Source organism: Giraffa tippelskirchi, chromosome 3 (assembly GCF_054371585.1).
Source record: "Giraffa tippelskirchi isolate mGirTip1 chromosome 3, T2T-mGirTip1v1.2.pri, whole genome shotgun sequence".
NCBI classification, from domain to species: domain Eukaryota; kingdom Metazoa; phylum Chordata; class Mammalia; order Artiodactyla; family Giraffidae; genus Giraffa; species Giraffa tippelskirchi.
The window spans coordinates 31,527,322-31,551,592 of NC_137277.1; the positions used below are offsets into that span (position 1 = coordinate 31,527,322).

Consider the following 24,271-nt stretch of genomic DNA (forward strand, 5'->3'; position numbering starts at 1 on the left):
TAAGTGTATGGATTGTTCACCCTTGTGATTGTGGGGCTGTCAGGCAACTGTTGCCACCTTGTCCAGCATCACAAGAGGTGGGGAAAGGTGTCCAGACCTTTCCTGAAAAGCATAATCCTTTGTAATCATTATCCAAGGCACTGAAAGAGCCTGCCTCACCTTGGGAAATTGGCGGGGGGGCGGGGGGGGGCATTCTCTACTTGGGCAGCAAGGGTCCACCTTGTGGTCAAAACCACCAGCCTTCACCGTCCTTACTTCTTTGCAGCATTTGATTTTTGACATTGTTGGTCAGCACCACTTTTTAAAAGGTAGTTTCTCCATCCCTTGTTTAGTTTTTCATCAACACCAGCCTTCTCCTTCCCTGCTTTGTTCCATAATTTGTTAGCATCCTAGACTCAACTACCTGATCCTGTTTCCTTCTCAAGAAACTAACCAGGTTCTTTGTCTTTTCTTTATTTCACCCATTTTCTGCACAACTACACAGCCAGATCTTAACATCACTTTTTTCCTAGAAAGGAACAAGTATCAGAGGAAAATGGATAAAACTTCCCTTGATCTTTTGCCTTATTCTAGAGTCTTCAATGCTGAACCCTTGAGACCTAGTTCCTCCTTTCTCCCTCCTGACTTGTATAACAGCTCACTTTTGACTTTACGTTTTGCCTTCAGTTCCTGTCTTGACCTACTTCTGATCCATTTTCAAACACTCAGCATTTCTAGCTCATTTCAGATGTCTATTTCAGTTTGGGCTTTCCTGGTGGCTCAGTGGTAAAGCATCTGTCTGCCAATGCAGGAGACACGGGTTTGATTCCTGGGTCAGGAAGATCCCCTGGAGAAGGAAATGGCAACCCACTCCAGGATTCTTGCCTGGAGAATTCCATGGACAGAGGATCCTGGAGGGCTACAGTCCATGGGGTCGCAAAGAGCTGGACATGACTTAGCATCTAAGCACACACACACGCAGGGAGCTAAGATCCCCCGTGCCGTGCAGCATGGCCAAAAAGAAAGAAAGAAAGAAAAAGTAAAAAGTAAGTGCTTTTCAAAAAAAAAAGAATGCTTTCTCTTATGTGATGCTGTCTAATAAATTCTTATCTTGTATTTTATTGTACTCTATTCCTTCCAGTACAGGTGGCAGTTTTCTAAAGCAATGCTTCCCAATGAGGGATGAGTTTGCTTCCCAGGGGACACTTGTCTGGAGACATGTTTGGTTGTTGTCATGCCCCAGGGGCCTGGTGAGATGGTTCTGGTATCTGGTGTGTGGAGGTCAGGAATGCTGCTCACATCCTACAAAACGCAGGGTTGCCCACCACAAAGAATTATCCATCCTGAAATGTCCATAGTGCCAAGGTTGAGGAACCCCTCTCTGAAGGGTTGTGTCCACAGACCTGAAAACACTTCTCTGCCAGGGTTGCCAAGAGGGGGGAACACTGCCCCTAATAACACACCAAGGTTCTTCCAAGAGGAATAATAAGAACAAGTTTTGTCTTTCTGGGTTTTTATTTTTCCTTCCTTTAGTGTGTGGCATCCTCTTTCTTCAACTGTGTGTCAACTAGTGAGACTTAGGTCTCCAAGGCCACTTGGAGGTTAAAGCACTAACAAATGCTTCTCCAAGTGTCCACAGAGGCTGATTCAGCACGCAGGGCGATTAGCAGGGTCGGGTTAGAACTAATGAGCTCCGGGTGCCAGTTGTGGCCATTGGAGCTTAGTGGGGCTTTGAGACCCAACAGCCCTCGACTTCATTCTGACCGGCTTGGATTTCTATTACTTGAAAACCCAGGAGGGAGAAAACTGCTGAAATGGTAGTTTCCTCCCCATCAGGCTAATTACTTCTTTTCCCAAGATCAAGACTGTATTTGGAAGGGCTGAGACATCTGAAAGCAGAGAACATCCTGCCTACTGGGGCAAGGAAGCAAGGGCTGTTGTGTGCCCCTCAAAAGAGACGGGTGATTAGCAAAGACTCTGAAAGCAGAACACGAAGTGGAGGGACTTGGAATGGAGTCTGCAGACCCACCCGGCCAAGAAGGAGGTGGTTGTGACTGGAAATGCCAAAGCCCGGGCCTGGGAGGTGTGCCCTCTGCTCCTGAGTAGGAAGAAAAGATGCCAGTGGGACTGGAAGAGTTCAGCAGAATGCATGAAAGTGATGGAGAATTTGGAAGGGAGCAGATGCTGCTGCTTTGGGGTGGCAGGTGTGAGATGGCCTCACCAAGCTGTCAGCAAACTCAGCCTAGAGGAATGTGGTTCTAGTTTTCCTATGAATAAGTGATGCATTTTATTTATCTAAATGGAAATATGTTGCCTATTCTTCAGCATTCTTGTTTGTTTATTTATTTTGGCTGCTCCAGGTCTTAGTGGTGGCACTTGGGATTTTATATCTTCATTGTAGCATGTGGGATCTAGTTCCCTGACCCAGGGATCAAACCTGGGCCCCCTGCCTTGGGAGCTCAGAGTCTTAGCCACTGAACCACCAGGGAAGTCCCCAGCATTTTTAGTTGTAATCACTATGGATTGGTTCTACGGATGTGCACTGGTCAGGAAGGATTTTAGAGGTTGCTCTGGCTTAGAGAGTAGGGTCCTGGATTTTTTATCTTATTTCATTAGTAGTGCTCAGTCACTTCAGTTGTGTTAGATTTTTTGAGACCGTATGGACTATAGTCCTCCAGGGTCCTCCATCCATGGGGATTCTCTAGGCAAGAATACGGGAGTGGGTTGCCATGCCCTCCTCCAGAGGATCTTCCTGACCCAGGGGTCAAATCTGCATCTCTTATGTCTCCTGCGTTGGCACACATGTTCTTTACCACTAGCGCCATCTGGGAAGCAGTGTTGGGCAAATTATTTTGTGTCTCCCAGCCAGACTTTTGTAATATTTAAATACATGGTTGGACTGGTGTCTTATGTAAAGCTTTGTTTCTCCTTGAACTTACTGTGGATTGAAGAGAATTGGTTGATAACAGAACTGTCCTGTTAAAATAATTTCTTTACATCTTCACCCAAGCTGAATTAGAAATTAAAAGCATACCAGGCAAAGAGGACTTAATAACAAGTCAAAACTTTGGATTATAACAACTATGGAGAGTGTCGACAACAATGGTATGTTAGTCAGTTCTTCATTGATCCTTTGCAGGCTTCTTACTATTTTGAAGGCAAAAGTAGGGAGATGATGGCAAGTGACTGAATTTGATTTTTATAATGGGGTTATTTCATTATTTCCATTAAATGGAGGAGGAAGCTGAGACATCAAGAAATTAAGACACTTATGGGTCACATAATTATTAGGAAATGGAACCAGATGCTTCTAGTCCCAAACTTGACCCATTTTCACAGTATTTTTCCATCCAACCACCTCTGAGTTCTGTGCTTCATACCAGGGGATGGTCTTCTGATACTTTGGATTTTATGGTTATTTTAAATGCTTTGAAGTTAACAGTATTTGTTGAAGCTTAATAGGAAGAACAGTCCAGCCCAATCAAGAGTTTCTAGTGGCTTTCTCTTTTACTAGACTTGATGAAGGTTAAACAATAATAATATCTTCTCCTAGACAGCATGAAGGGAATGAAATAACTATATACATCAGTATCTAGGTGTTTGCAAAATATCTCTCTTATTTTCATCATCTGAAAGTCCAAACTAGATAAAGCTCAAGGAGTTTGAGAGATCATATTGTAGTTGGTATTCAGTTGCTAAGTTGTGTCCAACTCTTTGTGACCCCATGGACTGTAGCACACCAGGCTCCTCTGTCCTTCACTATATCCTGGAGTTTGCTCAGATTCCTGTCCATTGAGTTGGTGATGCTGTCTAACCATCTCGTCCTCTGTTGTCCCCTTCTCCTTTTGCTTCATTATTTCCCAGCATCAGTGTGTTTATCCAATGAGTCGGGTCTTCACATCCGGTGGCAAAAGTATTGGAACTTCAGCATCAGTCCTTCCAGTGAATATTAGGATTGATTTCCTTTAGGATTGACTGAGAAATCATATAGCACTTGGCCATTTCTGTGGCTAAAAATAAACTCATTGTATCACCATTACATCATCAGCTTCACCATACCGAGCGCCTTCAGCTCATTTGCTCGTGTGTGCAGCATCGTGGGTCGCACTAACAGTTTCTCATCATGGCTTTTCCCATTCTTAGGAGACACAAGCATTATCTTGATGGCCTTACCCACCCCTAGCAGGAGCCACACACATCTTTACCAAAAAATAGGCTAAAATAAAGGTTAAGTGGCTCCTTCACTCATGTCCGGACCATCAGTGTTGCAGGCAGGCACCAACACCGGCCATTCAAAACATTTTGCAAACCAAACCAGTGCTGTAACCATGTAGACTTCATTTTAAGACTTCTGGGATTAGGGTCTACTTTCTTATTTACTCCACTTTTGGCATTTTAAGACTGAGTTAGGGCTTCTCTGGTGGCTCAGTGATAAAGAATCCATCTGCTAATGCAGGAGAAATGGGTTCAATCCTTGGGCTGGGAAGATCCCACATGCCGCAGAGCAACCATGCCCATGCATCGCAACTACTGAGTCTGCGCTCTAGAGCCTGGGAACCACAACTACTGAAGCCCACATGCCTTAGAGCTTGTGCTCCACAACAAGAGAAGCCACCACAATGAGAAGCCCTTGCACTGGAACTAGAGTGTAGCCCCTAGTCTGGAGAAAAGCCCTTGCAGCAATGAAGACACAGCAGAGCCATAAATAAATAAAATTATTTTAAAAATGAATAAGTTAAGGAAGATGCTTCAAAACAGAAGGAGCAGTTCTATTTTTTAGAGAGTACAGCAATACTTTTGGTGTTGGGACATGTAAGTTGATCAATAATTCCACTCACTAACCCGTTAATAGTTTGGTAAGCATCTGTCCAGATTTTTGGTAAGCCTATATTATATACCAGTACATCATGTCAGTTATTATGGCTAAACTCATGTTTCATAACATTACCACAAGACCTCAGAGACATACGGATGCCTATTTGACAAGGCTGCAGGGTTCTTCTGATCTGGGCTGGCCTGAGATTGCAGCTGGCCTTGCTCACATGTCCACGTGTCTGTGGTCAGCTGTGAGTCGACCAGATGGCTGTCTTGATCTTGCCAGGGGCTACCCACATGACTGGGGAATCAGTTGGCTGAGGGCTGGTCTTGGGTAGGCCTAGCTGGGATAATTGGGTGATTGAACTTTGTTCTGTTTGTCTTCCACCCTCCAGAAGTCTCATCCAGACATGTCCTCACAGTGGTGGCCAGACACATGAGTGTAATATGCAGGAGGTTGTTTAAACCTCTTCTTGGAATAACTATACACTTGTTAATGCTCAGTGACCAAAGCAAGCCACATGGCTGAACTCAGTATCCAGTCATGGGAAAATAGATTCCACGTTCATGATGAAAAAGCTGTAAAAGTCATGGCAAAGGGCGAGGAGAGTGAGAGGGACCAAGAATTGGGGCCATCAACACACTCAGACCAACACACTCACACCACACTCACTGAAACATCCTTTAACACATGAGTGTTTTCTTATCATCTGTTTTTACACATATGAGATAATATCCTATCATATTATGGCTTATAAGATACTGAAAATCTTTCTTCATTTGAAACAGATACAGTTACATCTTTTTAACCTTGCACTGTGTTTTTTGGATAGCATATGCAGAGTTTTACCCAGTGCCCTAATGATGAGCATATACATTGTTTCCTGTTTTGGGAATTTTTGGATGGTGCTACCGTAAACACACATTTGCATAAAGTTTTCTGTACTGACACTGATGTTTCAGTAAGTTGAACCTATGGAATCCCTCCTGTTTTATCCTCCAATGAGACTGAGCGCTTGTAATTCCCTGAATGTGTCACCACCTTCTGCGCCTCCATGCCTCACACCCTGTTTTTTCTAAAATCCCCCTCCTTGGTCTACTTGACTGATAAGCTCTAGTGAAACCCATGGAAAAGTGAATCTGCATGTAACATCACTGATGACTGCCTTCACCCCCATCCTGCAGAGTCTCAAGTTCATAGTGTGTGCAGCTGTACTGTTATTCCAGTCTTCACTGAGGTACCACTGTTTGCGAAGCCTTCTCTAAATCCCTTAGGCAGATCCGGTCCTTCTCTGAACATCTAAGCACTCCTATTACAGTCATTGTCCCAAACCCCTTTGCTATTCTGTCTTTCTATCAAGAGGGTAAGCTCTTCGAGAGCAGGGCTGCTGTCTTCCTGATTCTCATTGTTCCGTTTCCTGGTGGGGTGCTTGACCCAAGTGGACACTTGACGAAGGTTTGCTAAATAAAAATCTTACACTTGGGGTCAAAACTAAAGGTAACCGTACAATAATAATTCAACAGATACTTACTTGTTCATTCACTTAACAAATAGTTATTGAACATATGCAGTGAATTGCATGTGTTTGAAATGGGAAGATGGCAAGAATGTCAGTGTGATTTCTTGACATCAGATGGTGTTTTGAGAGACTCCTTATATCAATATAAAGGAAATTAAATCTAAGAAAAAAAGCATCTCAGTAGAAAATAATAGACCAAAATACATAACCAGGAAATGTCTTTAGAAATAGCATTCCTAATAAATGTCTGGGAAAATGTTCACTGGCTTAAAATATAAGTATTAAATATTTAAAAATTGTTTCCATATATTTATTGGCATTAATTACACAATATTCATAATACATGAATGCATTAGAAGACATACTTTAATATATTGAAGTAGAACTGAGATATCTGAAATAATATATTAAAATTCAGAGATAAAGTTTAAATACTTGCATAGAAAGCCAGTTTGCCGTATGATTCAAAAACCTTTAAAATATACACACCTTCTCTTCTACTTCAAGGAAATAATTAAACATGAATGAAATGTTTAACTTTGGAAACAACCTAAGTATCCAACAATAAGGAATTCACTGAACACTTCGTGGCAGTTCATATAATAGCATACTACACGATCATTTAAAATTAAGTCAGTGTGTATTTAAGGTCAGGAATTTCCTGTTTCTAAGTGCTCAAAAGCAGTTCAGAATGGTTTGCATACATAATGATCTCATTTCACAAGTGTTATAAAGAATTGCATAGAATAGCCTAGATGGATAGACTTCAAGATACTACCTCTGAATGTAGAATTTGGGGCTTCTCTAAACTTCCTAAGTTTTCTACAATGAACCTTGGGGACTTCCCTGGCAGTCCAATGGCTGAGACTCCATGCTTCCACCGCAGGAGGCCCAGATCTGATCCCTTGTCAGGGAAGTAGCTCCCACATGCCAAAACTAAAGAACCTGAATGCTGCAACTAAGACCCACTGCAGTCAAAAAAAAAAGTCTTTTGGAAAGCTGCTGTTTTTCTCTGGGATCACACCCTGCAGCCTGCGGCGTTTTGTTTCCCTGAACTGATAGGAGAGAGATTCCTTCCTGTTCCGTTACACAAAGGTGGTGACTGCATGCCTGCAGCATCTCTGCCCTGGAGAGCCTCCCTGCCCTGGAGAGCCTCCCTGTGAGTCGCTTCATTCCGAAAGTCCAGTTCCTGGGGACCCTCAGGCTTGTTTTGAGTCAAAGCTTTGTCTGTTTGCCTTTTTTCTCTGTGATGACCTCTCTGAGGCCTGGTACATCCTCTTTGTGTGCTTAACAGGTCCCTGGACAGAACTACTCATGCATCTAAACATCCCATGAGTCTAAACATTTCCAAAGTGATAAACCAAGCTAATAAACTGTTAAACAAAATATATTCTGTTCTTCTATTTTGATAGAAGAAATATTTGAATTTGAAATACTCCTTAATAACAACAAAACAAAAAACAATAATGCTTAAATCTATTGTTTTTATGTGTCTGAAAGTTTAGGCAAAATACCAGAGGTAACTCGATTTAATTGTTATTGCTCAGTTGGGTCTATGGATGGACCAGCGATGTGTGGGTGAGTAACAAATGGAAGCACGCACACATCATGAGCAATTACATCTTCTGCAGTACAATTCATTTCTCATGCTTCATTTCAGCAAAATACTAATTACATTACCGTCAAGATTTTAATGATAATTTTGTTCTGGTGGCAATAATGACCTAAAGCAGGGGTCGGCAGACATTTTCTGAAAAGGTCAAGATCATAAATAGTTTAGACTTTGCAGGCCATCTGGTCTCCGTCACAAGTACTCGACCTGCCGTCCAGGTTCAGAGTCAGCCACAGACTCTCTGTAAGCAAAGGGCCTGGCTCTGTGATCACTATTTGCTACTGAGACAAATAACTGGATTTGACCCGCGGGCTGCCCAGTCCCTGCTGGAGCTGTGATTTTCTCCTCCTGCGCGGCACAGGTGGCAACCTTGTCGATGGAGTGGATCTGTGGACCCTCAATGATCGCTCTTCTGAAGTTGGTTTTGTCCGTTTGCCTCACTTCACCATGATACCATGATTTTGGAGGTTGGTTTCGTCTCACCAGAGTGAGATTATTTTGGAAGGTCTGTTAGTGAGACAGGACGTAGGTCATTTTCTGCAGCTCAACCCCAGGGAAGCTGATGGCAGGTCCTGATGGCACATTTTAGAAAGAACACCCAGGGAGGCCAGGGCCCCAAACCCTGAAAAATCACAGCTTCACGTTGATTTTCCTGTTTTGAACTTTAAAGACAGGGGCTTCCATGGTGTGGCTCAGTGGTAAAAAATCTGCCTGCCAACGGAGGAAACGCATGTTCGATCCCTGGTCTGGGAAGATCCCACGTGCCAAGAAGTAACTAAGCCCATGTGCCATAACTACTGAACCTGTGCTCGATAGCCCACATGCCACAACTACTGAGCCCACGTGCTGCAACTACTGAAGTCTGAGTGCCCTAGAGCCCGTGCTCCGAAACAAGAGAAGTCATTGCAGTGAGAAGCCTGCTCACCACAACTAGAGAAAGCCCGTGCACAGCAATGAAGACCCAGAGCAGCCAAAAATACTTACAGATAAATAAATAAACTTTGCAGGCATATTGCTGAGCACCCACTCTGTGTCCAGAACCTAACAAACAAATCAAGGAAACCAAAACCAACAACAACAACAAAAAAATGCATCTTTATCCAAACGTAACAAAGAGGCTTTCTAAAATGTCAGGGTTTTTCTCATCCTGCCCCCACATGTCTCGGCTGCTCTACTGTCCTTAGATTGTCAATTTCAAGCCACGAAAGCACATTTCTTGCCTTATCTGTAGTGGCACGTATGCGAAGGGCTGATAATTCCAGGCTGATGAGAGGATCCGTCTGCAGCTGCACAGAAGCTGACAGCCCTCAGGCCAGTCGTTTATAAAACCCTGTCTGGAGCCAAAATGAGCTGAACTGGGGGTGTGCATGGCCCTGGCCATAGCTGCAGCCCTGACTGTGGCCGAAGAGCTAGGAGAGCTGGCCCCACCCTCGGCCCCGACCCTGCCCGCCTAATGAGGAATTCCACGTCTCCTCTGGATGGTTGATCTTGGAACATGGTTAAAAGTACCAGATAGGATGAAGAACAGCTCTTCCTTTTATCGAGGCTCGTGTTTAATGCATCATTCCTGCCTCAAAAGGACCACAAGGGAATTTCCCCTGCAGGGATGAACTTTATTGTTTAGCGAGTTGAAACCTCAGCGTGGTCAAACCCAGAGCTCGCTTTATTTCTAGAATTTGAGAAGAATTTTGTATCGTGGAGACAACGGTGAACCAGGGCTCAGGTGAGCAGGGTCTAAGCCAAGCCTTGAGTCCATCTAGCTTTGGGTTTTTTCAGAGGCTCCTGCCTCTGTGAAACCACGAGGCTGGGTCAGGGGGGTGGTTTGAGACTCCTCCCAGTTATCCCTCAGTGATGCTGCCCCCACAAGAGTACAGTCTACCTACTTCCTTTTCTCCAGCTCATTTTTTTTTTTTTTTTTGGTTTTTACTGTATATTGGAATATGGTGGGGGGCTTCCCTCGTAATTCAAGGAGTAAAGAATCCGCCTACAATGCAGGAGACGCAGGAGACCCGGGTTCAATCCCTGGATGAGGAAGATACCCTGGAGGAGGGCCTGGCAACCCACTCCAGTATTCTTGCCTGGAGAATCCAGTGGACAGAGGAGCCTGGTAGTCTACAGTCCAGAGGGTCCCAAAGAGTCAGACACAACTGAAGCAAGTTAGCATGCTTCAGGGCTAAGATATACATATGTATATGTATATATCTAAAAGTTTGTATTGATATGTAGTTGATTCCCAATGTTGTACTAATTTCTGCTATACAGCAGAGTGACTCAGTTATACATACATGTATTCTTTTCCATTATGGTTTATCATGGGATACTGAATATAGTCCTTGTGCTATACAGCAGGACCCTGCTGTCCATCCATTTGGACAGATTGTATTTTGACTCTCTTCTTGCAGGCGTGTTTCCCCTGGGTTACAGTCCAAAAGGTTGCAAAGAGTTGGACACGTCTGAAGCAACTGAGCACACACTCGGAGTATAGCTGGTTTACAATATTGTGTCCATTTCAGGTGTACAGCAAAATGACTCATATACATATATCTATTCATTTTCAAATTCTTTTCCCATGTAGGTTATTACAGAATATTGAGTATAGTTCCCTGTGCTCTACAGTAGGTCCTTGCTGATTATCTATTTTATATATAGTAGGCTTTGTATGTTACTCCCAAACACCTAATTTATCCTTCTTTCCCCAACCTTTCCCCTTTGGTAGCCATAAGTTTGTTTTCTATGTCTGTGAGTATGTTTCTGTTTTGTAAATAAGTTCATCTGTGTCATTTTTTTTCAGTTCAGTTCAGTCGCTCAGTCGTGTCCAACTCTTTGTGACCCCCTGAATTGCAGCACGCCAGGCCTCCCTGTCCATCACCAACTCCCTGAGTCCACCCAAACCCATGTCCATCGAGTCGGTGATGCCATCCAGCCATCTCATCCTCTGTCGTCCCCTTCTCCTCCTGCCCTCAATCTTAGAATCCACATATAAGTGATATCCAATTGTATTTGTCTTTGTCTGACTTTCCTCAGCTCATTCTTGATCTCTCTGTCTTTCTATAATCTGTCTCTCTCTCTCTCACACACACTTCTAAGAGCTTATAAATATTATTTAGGCTCTAGATCCTAATTTAATTTCAGTTTATCTCTGTTTTCTATCAGTTCAGTTCAGTTCAGTTGCTCAGTCATGTCCAACTCTTTGCGACCCCACGGACTGCAGCACACCAGGCTCCCCTGTCCATCACCAACTCCCAGAGCTTGCTCAAACTCATGTCCATTGAGTCAGTGATGCCATCCAACCATCTCATCCTCTGTCACCCCTTCTCCTCCCGCCTTCAATCTTTGCCGGCATCAGGGTCTTTTCCAGTGAGTCAGTTCTTTGCAGTAACTCCAACTCCAATACTGTTTTCTATAGTCATTTTTTATAACTAGATTTAGAATGTTAAGACATTTCTGTTGTTCAGTCACTAAATCGTGTCCAGCTCCTTGTGACCGCATGGCCTATAGCATGCCAGGCTCCCCTTCCTTCACTGTCTCTCTTAGTGTCCTCAGATTTATGTCCATTGAGGCAGTGGTGCCATCCAATCATCTCATCATTTCTATTCTAGTTGAATTTCGCTGTCCCCTCTGTTTCTTGGACACTTGACCTTTTCATTTTTCTTTGTCTGCTGTTCAATTGAAATGAAATCTCAAGGTTGCTTTTTCGCTTAAATTCTCCTAGATGCCAAGTGTTTGGAATCACTGCCTACCTGAAGATGTAATTTGGATGCTTCTTTCAGTGAAATAAAACTGAGCTCAGTAGAAACAGCTCAGATTTTTCTCTTCATAATCTTCTATACATTTCGGGACCTTATTACTCAGGTCTATGCCAACCCCTCCCCCACCTTCATAGGTATCCGTAGCCTAGATATTGTGCTGTTGTGTTTGCCTTTCTTTGGGAATGCCCATGAGATACTTTTCTTTATCCGCAAATTCTAGAACACTTTGTGAATACTTTGCAAAGTGTGGATCTCTACCAAGGCCAAAACTAGGAGGAGGCATCAGTGGTACATAGGATGGAAAAGTCAAGGAGATGCTTACCCCCAGGCTAGCACAGGTGTTGAAACCTGGGCACCTGGACAGAATAATGATCATCTCTTCCTATCTTGATGCATAAAGAACATCTGGACCTGACATCCAGAGATAGACCCACTGTGGACAGGTGGAAAGTCCCTATCTTTTTCCAGATCCTCTCTTAGACTCTGGTTGTCTTTATAGATTCTACCACTATTATTAGGTGGTCTGCTAAGTCTAGCTTTGAATGGGGTTAGGGCTTTCTTTCTGGGTATTCTTTGATATTTTGAGAGGACTTTGAAAGAGGCACATCAGTTCCCAAGAGGCAGACACCATTTTAAAACAGAGTTTGGGGGACTCCCCTGGTGTCCAGTGGTTAAGACTTCGTCTTCCAATGAAGGAGCATGAGTTCGATCCCTGGTCCGGGAGCTGAGATCCCACATGCCTTGCAGCCAAAAAACCAAAACGTATACCAGGAGCAATGTTGTAACATTCAATAAAGACTTGAAAAATGGTCCACATCAAAAAAAACTTTAAAAAAATAAATAAAAATAAAACAGTTTGGGATGCTGTAAATGAGGTTAGAAAGGATATTTTCAATCTTATGAACACATGAGTTTCCCAATGAAGTAAACTTAGAAGGAGAAAATAAGAGGGTGGAGCAATGAGCCATGTAAGATACTGGTCTATTTTTGTATTTTCTAAGAGTCCACAGATGAGAAAAACTGTAGAAAAATTGCTTGGGAAACTCTGAGATCCCACACAGACATCAAGGATTGTGGATTGAATTTATGATCCCAGATAACCCTTGCCTCTTCCCCTTCAGGACTGCCCTTCTCCATGACCTGGATCCAGATGTATTTTCTGGCCTTTCATGAGGCTCCCCCACATTATCAACCAAGAATCCTTGACTTCGGTCTCCTCCTCTGCAGTGCCAAGGAACATTGTGTTGCTTTCTTGAAATAAACTGGTTTCCTTTGTCTGTAAGCCCGCAGAGGATGAGAACCATCTCTTTCTGTCTTTTTACTTGATTGTTCTGATGTTTAGAAGGAACACTGGCTTTCAGGGCACTGGGAAATGTATCCGCCTTTAAGTCTGATGCTTGGATGTCTTGACGACAGTTTGCTTATCAGATCTGCACATCGAGATTTGGTCAGTGTAGGAGCCGGTTCCAAAACCATACATCTTCCTTTCCTACAGAAGCCAACTCAAAAAAATCAGCAAAAGGGAGTTTTCTTTTCAGCCTCACAAGGCACGTTTGGAGTGGGGGTCCCACATAACGCCAGCAGGAAAAGAAATATTGCCATAGCTGCCCTTGGCCCGGGGACGCAGGCCCGGCGGCACCGGGGTTACTCTGCTTCCTCTGCTCCCAGCTCACGCCATCGGGGGCCCCCCTGGGAACCACCTTCACTCCATGGCCATGAAAAGAGCATGTTTTCCCTAGAATTTCCTGCTGCCGGAGGTTTCCAGAAACAGACACACAGTTCTGTTTGGTTGCAGAGACTAAAAGAAAAAAAAAAACGTATGTGTACGTGGGCCAGATTTATTTATTTCTCAAAGTAAATTACCTTTGCCTTACAACTCAGGTCCTTCCCTTACAGAAGAAAGCCTTTGAAAAACAGGCAGTGTCTGCGACCTGTTTGCAAGATTCCAGGCAGAATGATTCACACTCTTGAGGTGGCTAGGGAAGCAGTGCCTGTAATATTCCCTCGTTGTGACCAAATGTCAGCGATGGATCTGCCATCTGCCAACAGACCCCTGCCCAGGTCACCTGGGGGTCCGGGAAGGTGGAAGGAGCATGTACTTTGGGGCAGAATGGACCTGGATTTTCATTCTCTCCCTTTCACTCATTACTTTGTGTCTTTGGACAACTCCTGTTACCTCTCTGAGCCCATTGCCTCTTCTGAGAAATTATGCCAGTATTCTAGCTTTTCACTGTTGTGAGATGCAGGAAAGAATACATCAGATCTCGGTCTATGGTAAATGCTAAGTATGGGTTCCTTTGCTTCTGTCTTCATCATGTTCTTTCTAAGACACTTGGAATTGAATTCTTGACTGTCCTGTGCCTGTTATTGGTCTGTTATTGGTAATTCCTGACTGTTCTTTTCTGTGGACTTCACTTTCTGGCAGTGACATCTTGTTTTGATGTTTTGGCCACCGAGGATGAGTGGTGCAGAGATGGGTCTCCTTCGGGACCTCCCTGGTGGTCCAGTGGTCAAGACTCCATACTTTCAGTGCAGGGAACAAGGGTTTGATCCCTGGTCAGGGAACTAATATCCCACATGCCGCGGCCAAAAAAAAAAACAAACCAAAAACAGATATAGAATTGGGTCTCCTTTGTCCCTGTCTTCCTGAAGGCAGCAAGATTACTCAGCTGGTGGATGGACTAGCTGGTCTTTCTGCTGCCTCCAGGCACCAGAGAGATGCCAAGGCAGCCTTCATCTGAACCAGCCTCAGCACTTTGCCTTGGTGTCTGCTACTGGAGCTGCATTCTTTTCAACCTCATTGATTCTGAAGTCAATTCTATTGATGCCAAGTTGCCCTGCTTAAGGATTTGCAAAAATCTTTTTAGTTGATTGGTAGTCACACTTCAGAAGAAAGCAGCAAGTGTGAGGCTGGATGGAACTTTCAATCTGACAGGTAACTAATGAGTTAAAGCCCTGAACATACGTGGAACCTTAGAACTTGGATGGTCTCTAAGACATAGGAAACGGTGGTCTTATTTTGCTGATGAAGAAACCAAGGCCCAGAGAACTTAAGAGATCCACTTAAGGTCACACAGCTTTTAACATCAGAATCAAAGCTTAATCCACACTTCTATTCCCAGTTTTGAAAACTCCCATGAAACTCCGTTTTCTTCATGGAGATGTATGATCCATCTGAGCCATGTTTTAGGATAAAAGCAATCATGTGTTGTCTTTTGTCTCCATTAGAATTCTTAGGCAGAAATCTTTTTTTCTCATGTGAAAGATTCTTTCTCTTCTATTTATTCATCATATAAATTAAGTGATGTATTTCTTCCATTAGTTATTTTTTAAATAAAAATAAGGAGAGTAGCGATGGTCTTATTTTTTTAACTTTTTTTTTTTTTTGACTATAGCCAATTAACAAACAATATTGTGACAGTTTCAGGTGACCCTCAGAGGGACTCAGCCATACATACACATGCATTCTCCCCCAAATCCTCCTACTAGGAGGCCACATAACATTGAGCAGATTTTCTTTTGCTATGCAATACAACTGCATTTTTGTTTGGGGAGCTGTTTGGGGAGCTTTTTTAAAGTAAAGTTTCTATCATTTTCCACCTGTAAAACTTTGGGATCTTCTTTGAAAACGTCTCCTCTGTTCGCTCCATAAATCAGTTTTATGGCCCTCTGTGGCCCCCCATCAGTATTCTTCCCTTTCTTACCACCTTTTTCTTCCTCGCTATCAGCCCCTAACCCAGGTCCTCAGCTCCTCAAGTTGGGATCACACTGGAAGAGCCTCCCCAGATATATCTAACTACCTGCAGGGCTTTCCTAATCCATCCTGACTTGTACGCTGACTCAGATTTAATCTCTCACTGACGTTAATCACACCCTCCCCTTTTCAGTCTAATTTCATGCAGCTCCCCTGTTTCAAACAGACAAATTCCTTCATCTGTGTTCAATTTGGGCCTTTCAGCCTCTTCACAGCCACCCTATGGGGTAACTTTCTCACGTTATCGGGGTCTGCATCCATCGAACTGGCTCCATCCCAGTCACCTTCTGCATGTCCTTTTCCCATCGCTCTTCTCTGCTGACTTTTCTCTCATCCTGTGCGACAGGGATAACCTGGCCGCAGGCACTGGGAGGACCATCCATCACCTCCCATAGACAACCATGGGAGCTTGGACCTGCTGCTTTTCCTGCCTAAATTTCCAGCTTCTTCCTCAGAAAAAAAATGGGAGCATAATGTCTATCTTATCTTACAGGAGAAAACCATTGATAAATGTTTTGCAAGCATACCACATTCTTCAGCTATCTCTGTGCTTGTGTCCGCACTGTAGAGACACATCCTCCATGATACTGTGAGCTCCGAGGCACTTATAGCGCTGGGAGAATCTCATTTGGGACAGAGGCCAGGCAGCTCCTGTTCTGATAACTTACCCGGGGGGAGGGGCAAGGGGTCCCTGGGAGGATCATTGGTTCCTAGAGATGGAAGCTCAATCCTTGTCTCTTTATGAACTAAACTTTCACAAATTGGAGATGTAGTTGGTTTAGCAAATGCCCTTTTTTAGAAATTATTTACTTATTTTTGGCTTTGCTGGGTCTTCGTTGCTGCACGGGCTTTTCTCTAGTTGCAGCGAGCGGGGGCTACTCTCTAGCTGCAATGCGTGGGCTTCTCATTGCAGTGGCTTCTCATTGTGGAGTATGGGCCCCAGGGTACAGGCTGCAGTAGTTGTGGTGCACGAGCTTAGCTTCTCTGCGGCATGAGGGATCTTCCCAGACCGGGGATTGAACCCTTGTCGTCTGCATTGGCAGGCAGATTCTTTACCACTGAGCCACCAAGGAAACTTTGCAAATGCCCTCCTTGAAATCCATGTATTCCTTGGAGAATTATAGAAAATTTGTCCATTTATTTTTATATGTGCTATAAGTTTTTAATGAAGTATAACGCCGTTCAGAAAAGGATTCAGATCCTAGGATCTGACTCAGTGATGTTTCGCAGGGTGGATACACTCATGTCACCAGCACCCAGATCCTGCACTGGGGTATTCCTGACTTTCCAGAAGCCCCTGTGGCCTCTTTCAGTCACTAATCCTCCCCCCCACCCCCCCACCCCACCAAAGGCAACAGCTGAGCTGACATCTAACACTAGAGGTGGGTTTTGCCTGTTTTTGAGCTTTTTATAGGAGAAATCATCCAGTTTTTGTAACTGGCTGTCTAATTCATTTCTATCGATACAATTTTATGTCTTTATCTTCTGGGTGAGTTCTTTTTTTAAAGAAATCAGGCTAAAATAGACATAACATAACATTTGCCATATTAGCCATTTTTAAGTGTCTCAGGTCAGTAGCAGTAAGTACATTTACATTGCTAAGCGATCGCTCTCCTGAACTCTTTTCATCTTGCAAAACTAAAATCCCCATCAAATACAAACTCCCCCTCCCCCTGCCCCCAGCCCTGGCAATCACTATTCTACTTTCTGTCTCTGTGAATTTAGCTCCTCTAGGGACCTCATACAAGTGAGATCACATAGTCTGTATCCTTCTGAGCCTGGTTTATTTCACTCAGCATAAAGGCCTCAACGCCCATCCATGTTGCAGCAGGTGTCAGAATTCTGTTCCTTTTTTAAGGCTGCATAATATTCCACAGTATGGCTAGATCATGTTTTGTCTGCCCATTCAGCCCTCTGTGGACACTTGTATTGCTTCTACTCTTTGGCTGTGGTGAATTCTTCTTTTTTAATTTGGGGACAAAGAACAAAAGTGTGCCACGCACCTGGTAATAATCCTGCATTTGTTTGTGAAACTCCTTCTTGTGAACCCTATCTTCTCCTTGACATCTTCAGGAGAAAACAAATAAGCATCTCTAATTTTGCTTTAGAATTCTAGTTTCTACCATTTTATCCTACCCATTTCTACTATAAAATGTCTCCAAATTATTTTCACTCCTGCAAAGTGAATGGAACAGCCAATCCTGTTTGCCTGAAAATTAAGACGTCCTAGGACCCACCCTGTGCATTGTTCACCAGAATTTCTCTCCCTGAACCCCAGCTTGTCCGGTCTTTAGACAAACCCGCATGTCTTCTCATTGCACTCGCCTCTCTGCTCCCCTCATTTGCTCGGTGTTTCTGAGAAGCTCTCATTGTGCTTGGGTGGCTCTTCCACTGTGTGTCCCAGGCTGAGCCCTTACACAGAACAGACACAGTACATGCTTCACTCCAGTAAGGAAGGAAGATGTCTAAATTCGCCTAAACACTTTGAAATACTGTATTCCAACATATATGTGCATTTTGTTTTGTGTGATAAAGGGGCTCTTTTCTGAGCATTAAAATTCAAGTTGCAATAACAAAACGAACCTAAGAATTTAAAAGGGAGATGGCTAGTTAAAGAATTCTGAGATGAGTCCTTTTACAAAGCAACAATTCTCTGCAATATAAGCCTCATCAAGGATTTACTTGCACTTGCATTTCTTCCTTTATGAAGAAAGCAGGTAGCGGCAGCCCTAGTTCACTCAGACTCCCCATCCCGTCCACTTTCCTCATCCTGAAGATGACAGTAACTAATGTGTTTTTCCTCTGAAATCCTATTTTAACTGTTTCCTCTTCAAACTCCTCCTACTTTGGATAGCTCTTTTTCCTACCCTATCGAGATAATTTAAAATAGCATTTCTTTTTTTCAGGGATATGGGTAATATTTCCTCTGGGCCGGCACAATCTATGACTTTAATCTCCGCTGACAGGCTGCTGGGGAGTCTGTACTTCTCCCTGGGGCCGGAGGGCAGGAAGACTGAGATTGCCCACTGGCAGCTCCCATCTGAAGGGTCTTATCTCTATTCTACTGGCAAAATACGAGGTCAAGTGGTTAAAAGTCAGAGATGATAGGAAAGAAGGCAAGAATGCTGACTCTTTAAAAAAAAATCATGGAATACTCCTTCTTATCATTTCAGTGGTGTCTGATGTTTGCCTTTTTACAGTCCAGAACTTTTTCACACATTTGATCCAATTTTCTTCCCTGAGATAGTCCAACAGTTTCTGTTTAGAGCTCCTGGCTCATCTTATAAAAGTGAAGCTCATCTCCTTAGCTTCCAAAGTAGGTTGGTCTAGCTGACTTCTCAGTTCCATGAAGGGGAAAAAAAAATATATATATATATGTTGTTTAGTTGTTAAGTCCTGTCCAACTCTTTTGTGACCCTATGGACTGTAGCCCTCCAGTCTCCTCTGTCCATGGGCTTTCCCAGGCAAGAATACTGGAGTGGGTTGCCCTTCCTCTCTCCAGGGGATCTTCCCAACCCAGGGATTGAACCCAAGTCTCCTGCATTACAGGCAGATTCTTTACTGCTGAGCCTCCAGGGAAACCCATATACGTGTGTGTATATGTGACGAATCTACAGATTTTGTCACTGTGAATATATATACATACACACGTACACAGTAACAAAATCTGTGGATTTGTGTCACACGGTGGCCCCAGCTTTACACAGGCAGTCATGACCGTCTGTGTCTCCTTTGTGTCAACACAGACCTCCCTGGTCTTTGCTTTTTCTTACCCAGACCTTCAGCTGTGTCTAAGAAAGGGGGATGGGGGCACAGTTAAAAGTTCTGAAAAAGGAATTGCAGATTTCTTAAATCAACAAGGAAAAAAGCAACAGGAATCAGCTATCTAATTATCATTTCCCCTCCAAAAGAAAAGTAAAGATAAGCTGACTAAAATATCCAAAAAAGCAAATTGTGAGGAGATCTGTATCATTAAACTAAGCCAGCATCAGTGGCTTATTGCCACGAATGTTGAAGAATTTGTGCCAGGTATAAATGCACATAGCAACAGATTGTTTGTGAAGCAATTGACATGATGTCTGAGATAAACGTCAAAGTAATTCATTTGGGGTGATGGGGGAGTTGACACAGAGGGTTAGGAAGGAAATGAAATTGGCGGTCAGTTGCTTTTTGAAGTTGGATGTAAGTTACGTGAGATGTATGTGATAGTTCTCCCTACTTTGGTGTATATTTGCAATTTTTCATAATGTACAATTAGCAAATATACAGGAGGAATAAAATTACAGGAAATCAAACATAAGCAGACTCACATAACACACAGTGCATTTTTTATTACAAAGGTGAAATAGAAATTAATAATAAAATTATGAATGAAACCAGCAAGTCAACCATCAGAATTTAATAAAAGTAAAAGCAATCCTAATGCCTGGACCAAAAAGAAAAAGTATCAAGTGCAATTACTAAATATTTGTGAAGTTATGCAAATGACCAACAGTACATGTCGAAGTTTGGGGAATTTGACCAAGTCTGTACTTAAAGGGAAAATAGTAGCTTCAAAATGTTTTTATTACTTGAGATGAGAGAAATTATAATAAATAAACTAAAAAAATTCAGTTAATTAAATTGGAAGAACAAAGCATTAACAGAAAAAGAATAAATGTCATTAAAAAAGTAAAATGCAAATAAGTAAATTTGAAAAGTCATCTACCAAACTAGAAAGAAAGGCAGGAAAAAAACCCATAAAATTATAGTTGAGACAGGGCATAAAACTTCAACTACTCAACTGGGTGATTTTTAGAAAAATATTAATTGACAAAATTCACCGAAGGTGAAGCAGATCATTACAAAAAAACAATAACCACAGAAGAAACTGTAAATGTATTTGAAGATTCTAGTCCCTTTCTTATCCTCAACCCCCAAAAGCACCAGTATTAGATGACTTGGGGCTTCCCAGGTGGCGCTAGTGGTAAAGAACCTGCCTGCCAGTGCACGAGACACAAGACTTGGGTTTGATCCCTGGGTCAGGAAGATCTCAGGGATCCAGGATTCTTGCCTGGAAAGTCCCCTGGACAGAGGAGCCTGGTGGGCTACAGTCCATGGGGTCACAAAAGAGTTGGCCATGACTTAGCCACTAAACAACATCATACAGATACATATTTCAAATCTATGATAAAAATAGTGGATTTAATGGCAGTACACTTTTGGAAAAATACATAGGTTTTATTTCACCTGCTTGTACTTTTGGACTGGCTCTGAGACCCATCCTTTCTCATGCTTGAACTGGGTAGCAATCTCTCCAACAGGACTCCAACAGGAATTTTTTTTCCCCCACATGACAAGTGATCCTAACATTTGTCAGGAAGAATAAACAGACAAGAATCATCAAGAACGTTTTGAACAACAGAGTCAGAATTTACTTTGATGTACATTAAAATATATTACCATAACATGATAGTAACTTAACATGACAGTTGGACCAATAGAGAGAGGGACCACGATATTTAAACTATTATAAGGATGGCATTTCAAATTATTAGATGATAAAAGATGGATTATTTGATAAGTCTTGTTTGTTATAGAAAAGTTCAGGAATTATAAAGAGAAATATTTTGTGTACTACACAAGGATATTATGTTGATTATAATTTATTTGTTTATAAGAAAACCACAAAAAGGGCTCAGGGTATTTTAACACCATCTCGCTGCTGTATAATTGTGTTTATTACAATATTCTAATTCACCTAAAAGAATTTTATCAAGGTTATTTTCTTACAGCCTTGTGGGTTGATGATTATAAAAAAATTACATAGCACTTATTTTGTGCCAGGCACTTTTCTAAGCTGTCGAGGTATATTAATACCTTTAATATTACACAGCATCGCAACAACCATAGGAGGTCAAAATAGTGTTATTATTTCCCATAAAGTACATCCGCGAGGAACTAGGGTGCAGAGTGTCTGTGCAACTTCTCTGAGATCACAGTCACGTACCTAGTAAGGGGAGCGATTGGTACCTGAACTCAGGCCGCCCTGCTCTGGGTGCATAAGACTTTTGCTCTCCTAGGAAGCAGCTCACAGAGTCCATTAGGGGAAGGCGCTCAGGCTCCTGGTTCTACTGTGCCTTTCTGCTCCACTTTCTGCTCCACTTTCTGCTCCACTCGGGGACCTGAGGTTTGCATGTCAGATCTTCAGGGCCCTCTAAAAGCTGGATACGGCAGAAAATAAGGGAGAGGTGACACCAGGAGAGGATCTCAGAGAATGTGGAATCCTACTCCTTCTACCCTAAACTAAGGTGCCTTCACATCTTAGGTGGATAGAGAACATCTGACCTCCAAGCTTCAGAGGGAAGTTCCTGTATCTCTCAGCTCTGAAATTTGGCTTACATTTTTTCCTGTTTCTACAACTGTAATTAGATGGAGCCAGGATTGAAAGTGTTGACATTGCAGCTCGATGCTCTGTGATGACCTAGAGGGGTGGGATGGGGGACGGGTGCGATGGAGGGGCGGGTGGGAGGGAGGGGGTTATGTGTATACCTATAGCTGATTCACGTGGTACACCAGGAATTTACACAACATTGTATAGCAGTTAACCTCCCATTAACAATCAATTTTTAAAAAGTGTTGACTTGGAGACGTGTGGCCAAAGAGCTGTGACCTCTGACCTGCCCTGGTCTGTTTGCTCCGCGCAGGGACCTGATGCCGAGGACCCTGGATGGCCAGATCACCATGGAGAAGACGCCCAGCTATTTCGTGACGCGCGAGGCGCCCGCACGCATCTCGGCCATGTCCAAGGACACCAAGCTCCTGGTGGTGGTGCGGGACCCGGTGACCCGGGCCGTGTCGGACTACACGCAGACGCTCTCCAAGCGGCCCGACATCCCCAGCTTCGAGAGCCTGGCCTTCCGGAACCGCTCGGCGGGCCTGGTGGACCGCTCGTGGAGCGCCATCCAGATCGGCCTGTACGCCGAGCACCTGGAGCGCTGGCTGCGCCACTTCCCTGCCCGCCAGATGCTCTTCGTGAGCGGCGAGCGCCTGGTGCGCGACCCGGCCGGCGAGCTGGGCCACGTGCAGGACTTCCTGGGCCTCAAGCGCATCATCTCGGACAAGCACTTCTACTTCAACCAGACCAAGGGCTTCCCCTGCCTCAAGAAGGCGGAGGGCAGCGGCCGCCCCCACTGCCTGGGCAAGACCAAGGGCAGACCCCACCCTGAGATCGACGCGCAGGTGCTGCGGCAGCTGCGGGATTTCTACCGGCCCTTCAACCGCAAGTTCTACCAGATGACGGGCCACGACTTCGGCTGGGACGGATGAACTTATAATTTAAAAAGAAAAAAGAAAATATCAGAAGATAATATATTTTTTTACCAGTCGGTAGAGAAGAAGCAGCTTAATATTTGCGCTGCCGATATTTGTTTCAGTATTTTTTTTCCATGAATGTTAAAGAGATTGTTCTCCTCTCCACCCTCACTGGCATGAACAACCAACCGCAAAGGTTTTGATAAAAAAGGAAACCTGCGCGAATATCCATTTTCCATCTTTATTTTATGTTTTACGTGCACAGTTATTAAGTATGAGTGTCAGTTACCATTAAAACTTTCAAGAAATTCCTGAGAGTATAGCTCACTCTCTTTTTTTAACACAGCCCAGATAAATTTGATATCTCTCCTGATGTTTTTCTCCCTTTAATTTTGTTCCTGTGCCACTTTTTCTTAAACCCTTTCCTGATTTCTATGAATTCCTGAATTCTATACGGTTACCTATCACTTCTCGGATATCACAGTGTTTTCAAATACATCTTTCTTGATCCTTATACTCAGCTGTGATGAACACCATAGAAGAGGAAGGCTATTATCCCCATTTTACAGATAAAGAAACTGAGTATCAGGGAGGTTAAGTGATGTATCTTACCGCCAGATGGTGGACCCTTGACAAAACTCCACCTTCCACTTATTCCCTGTTTTGTGCCCCTCTTCCCAGGGAGAATGGGAAAGGCACAGACGTCCTTTAGAAATGCTTGGCTAGTTTGGGGAGGGTTTCCTGTTGCTTTTGAGTTCTAGGCAAGCCTTATGGCGCTCAGACACCTTACACAGTTGTGCTCAAGGAAACCACTCTGTCCTGGACACAAGGTCTTTTAAGAGGCAGTTTTTGCTTGCTAAAGAACCCCAAGAGGTGGAAATCCCGACTGAATTGAAGTGAGGGGAATTACTGGATTCTTGCATGGAGAACAAGGTGGCTACTCACACTAGGAGCAGGACAAGCTGTGGTAGGGGCAGAATTTAACTATTCTTGTTGATTACCTTATTTTTTTTTCTTAAAGAAAAACCCACTTCAGTAAGAGTTTACAAATATCAATCTCAGTTTTTAACCCCTTTTTTAACAAAGAAAATCTGCCTCTGTTTATAACATCTTATTTCTAACCTTGGAGCTAGTACTAAAAAAAAAATCAACATCTTATTTACAAGGCCCTCAGTTTTTTATGGGTGGAGGGAGGGCTGTCACTTTGTCACTTTATTTTTTCCCATTTCCTCTTTATACCAATTATAATATAATATTCATTAATATTTGGAAAATACTCTAAGAAATGCAGATATGGGTAAAACGGTGATTTTTTTTTTCTATTCTTCCATCTGTTTCTGCCTGTTCCCCATTTAAATAGCTCAAATAAATCAATAGTTTATTAAGAGTGTTCCTTTCCTCTCTGAGTGGGCATTAACCAGATTAGCATTAATGGGAATTAAATTGGTTTAGAGAAGAGCACATATGCACAAACTATATAAAACATTTATAATTAGTCTGTCAGCAACATTTTATTACAGGTTTAAACCCAAGAGGAAAATGTCTCCAA

At 43.1% G+C, this 24,271-nt stretch overlaps 1 protein-coding gene across 1 annotated transcript in view; it reads left to right on the forward strand.

The window, feature by feature from the left end:
- The window catches only part of HS3ST3A1 (heparan sulfate-glucosamine 3-sulfotransferase 3A1), an 83,821-nt gene extending 60,791 nt beyond the window's left edge, over positions 1–23,030 (forward strand). The window contains exon 2 of the mRNA XM_081580656.1: positions 22,116–23,030. Within this exon, the coding sequence (XP_081436782.1) occupies positions 22,116–22,737 (622 nt within the window). The 3' untranslated portion in view covers positions 22,738–23,030. The remainder of the gene's footprint in view (positions 1–22,115) is intronic.
- Positions 23,031–24,271: the final 1,241 nt, after the last annotated feature.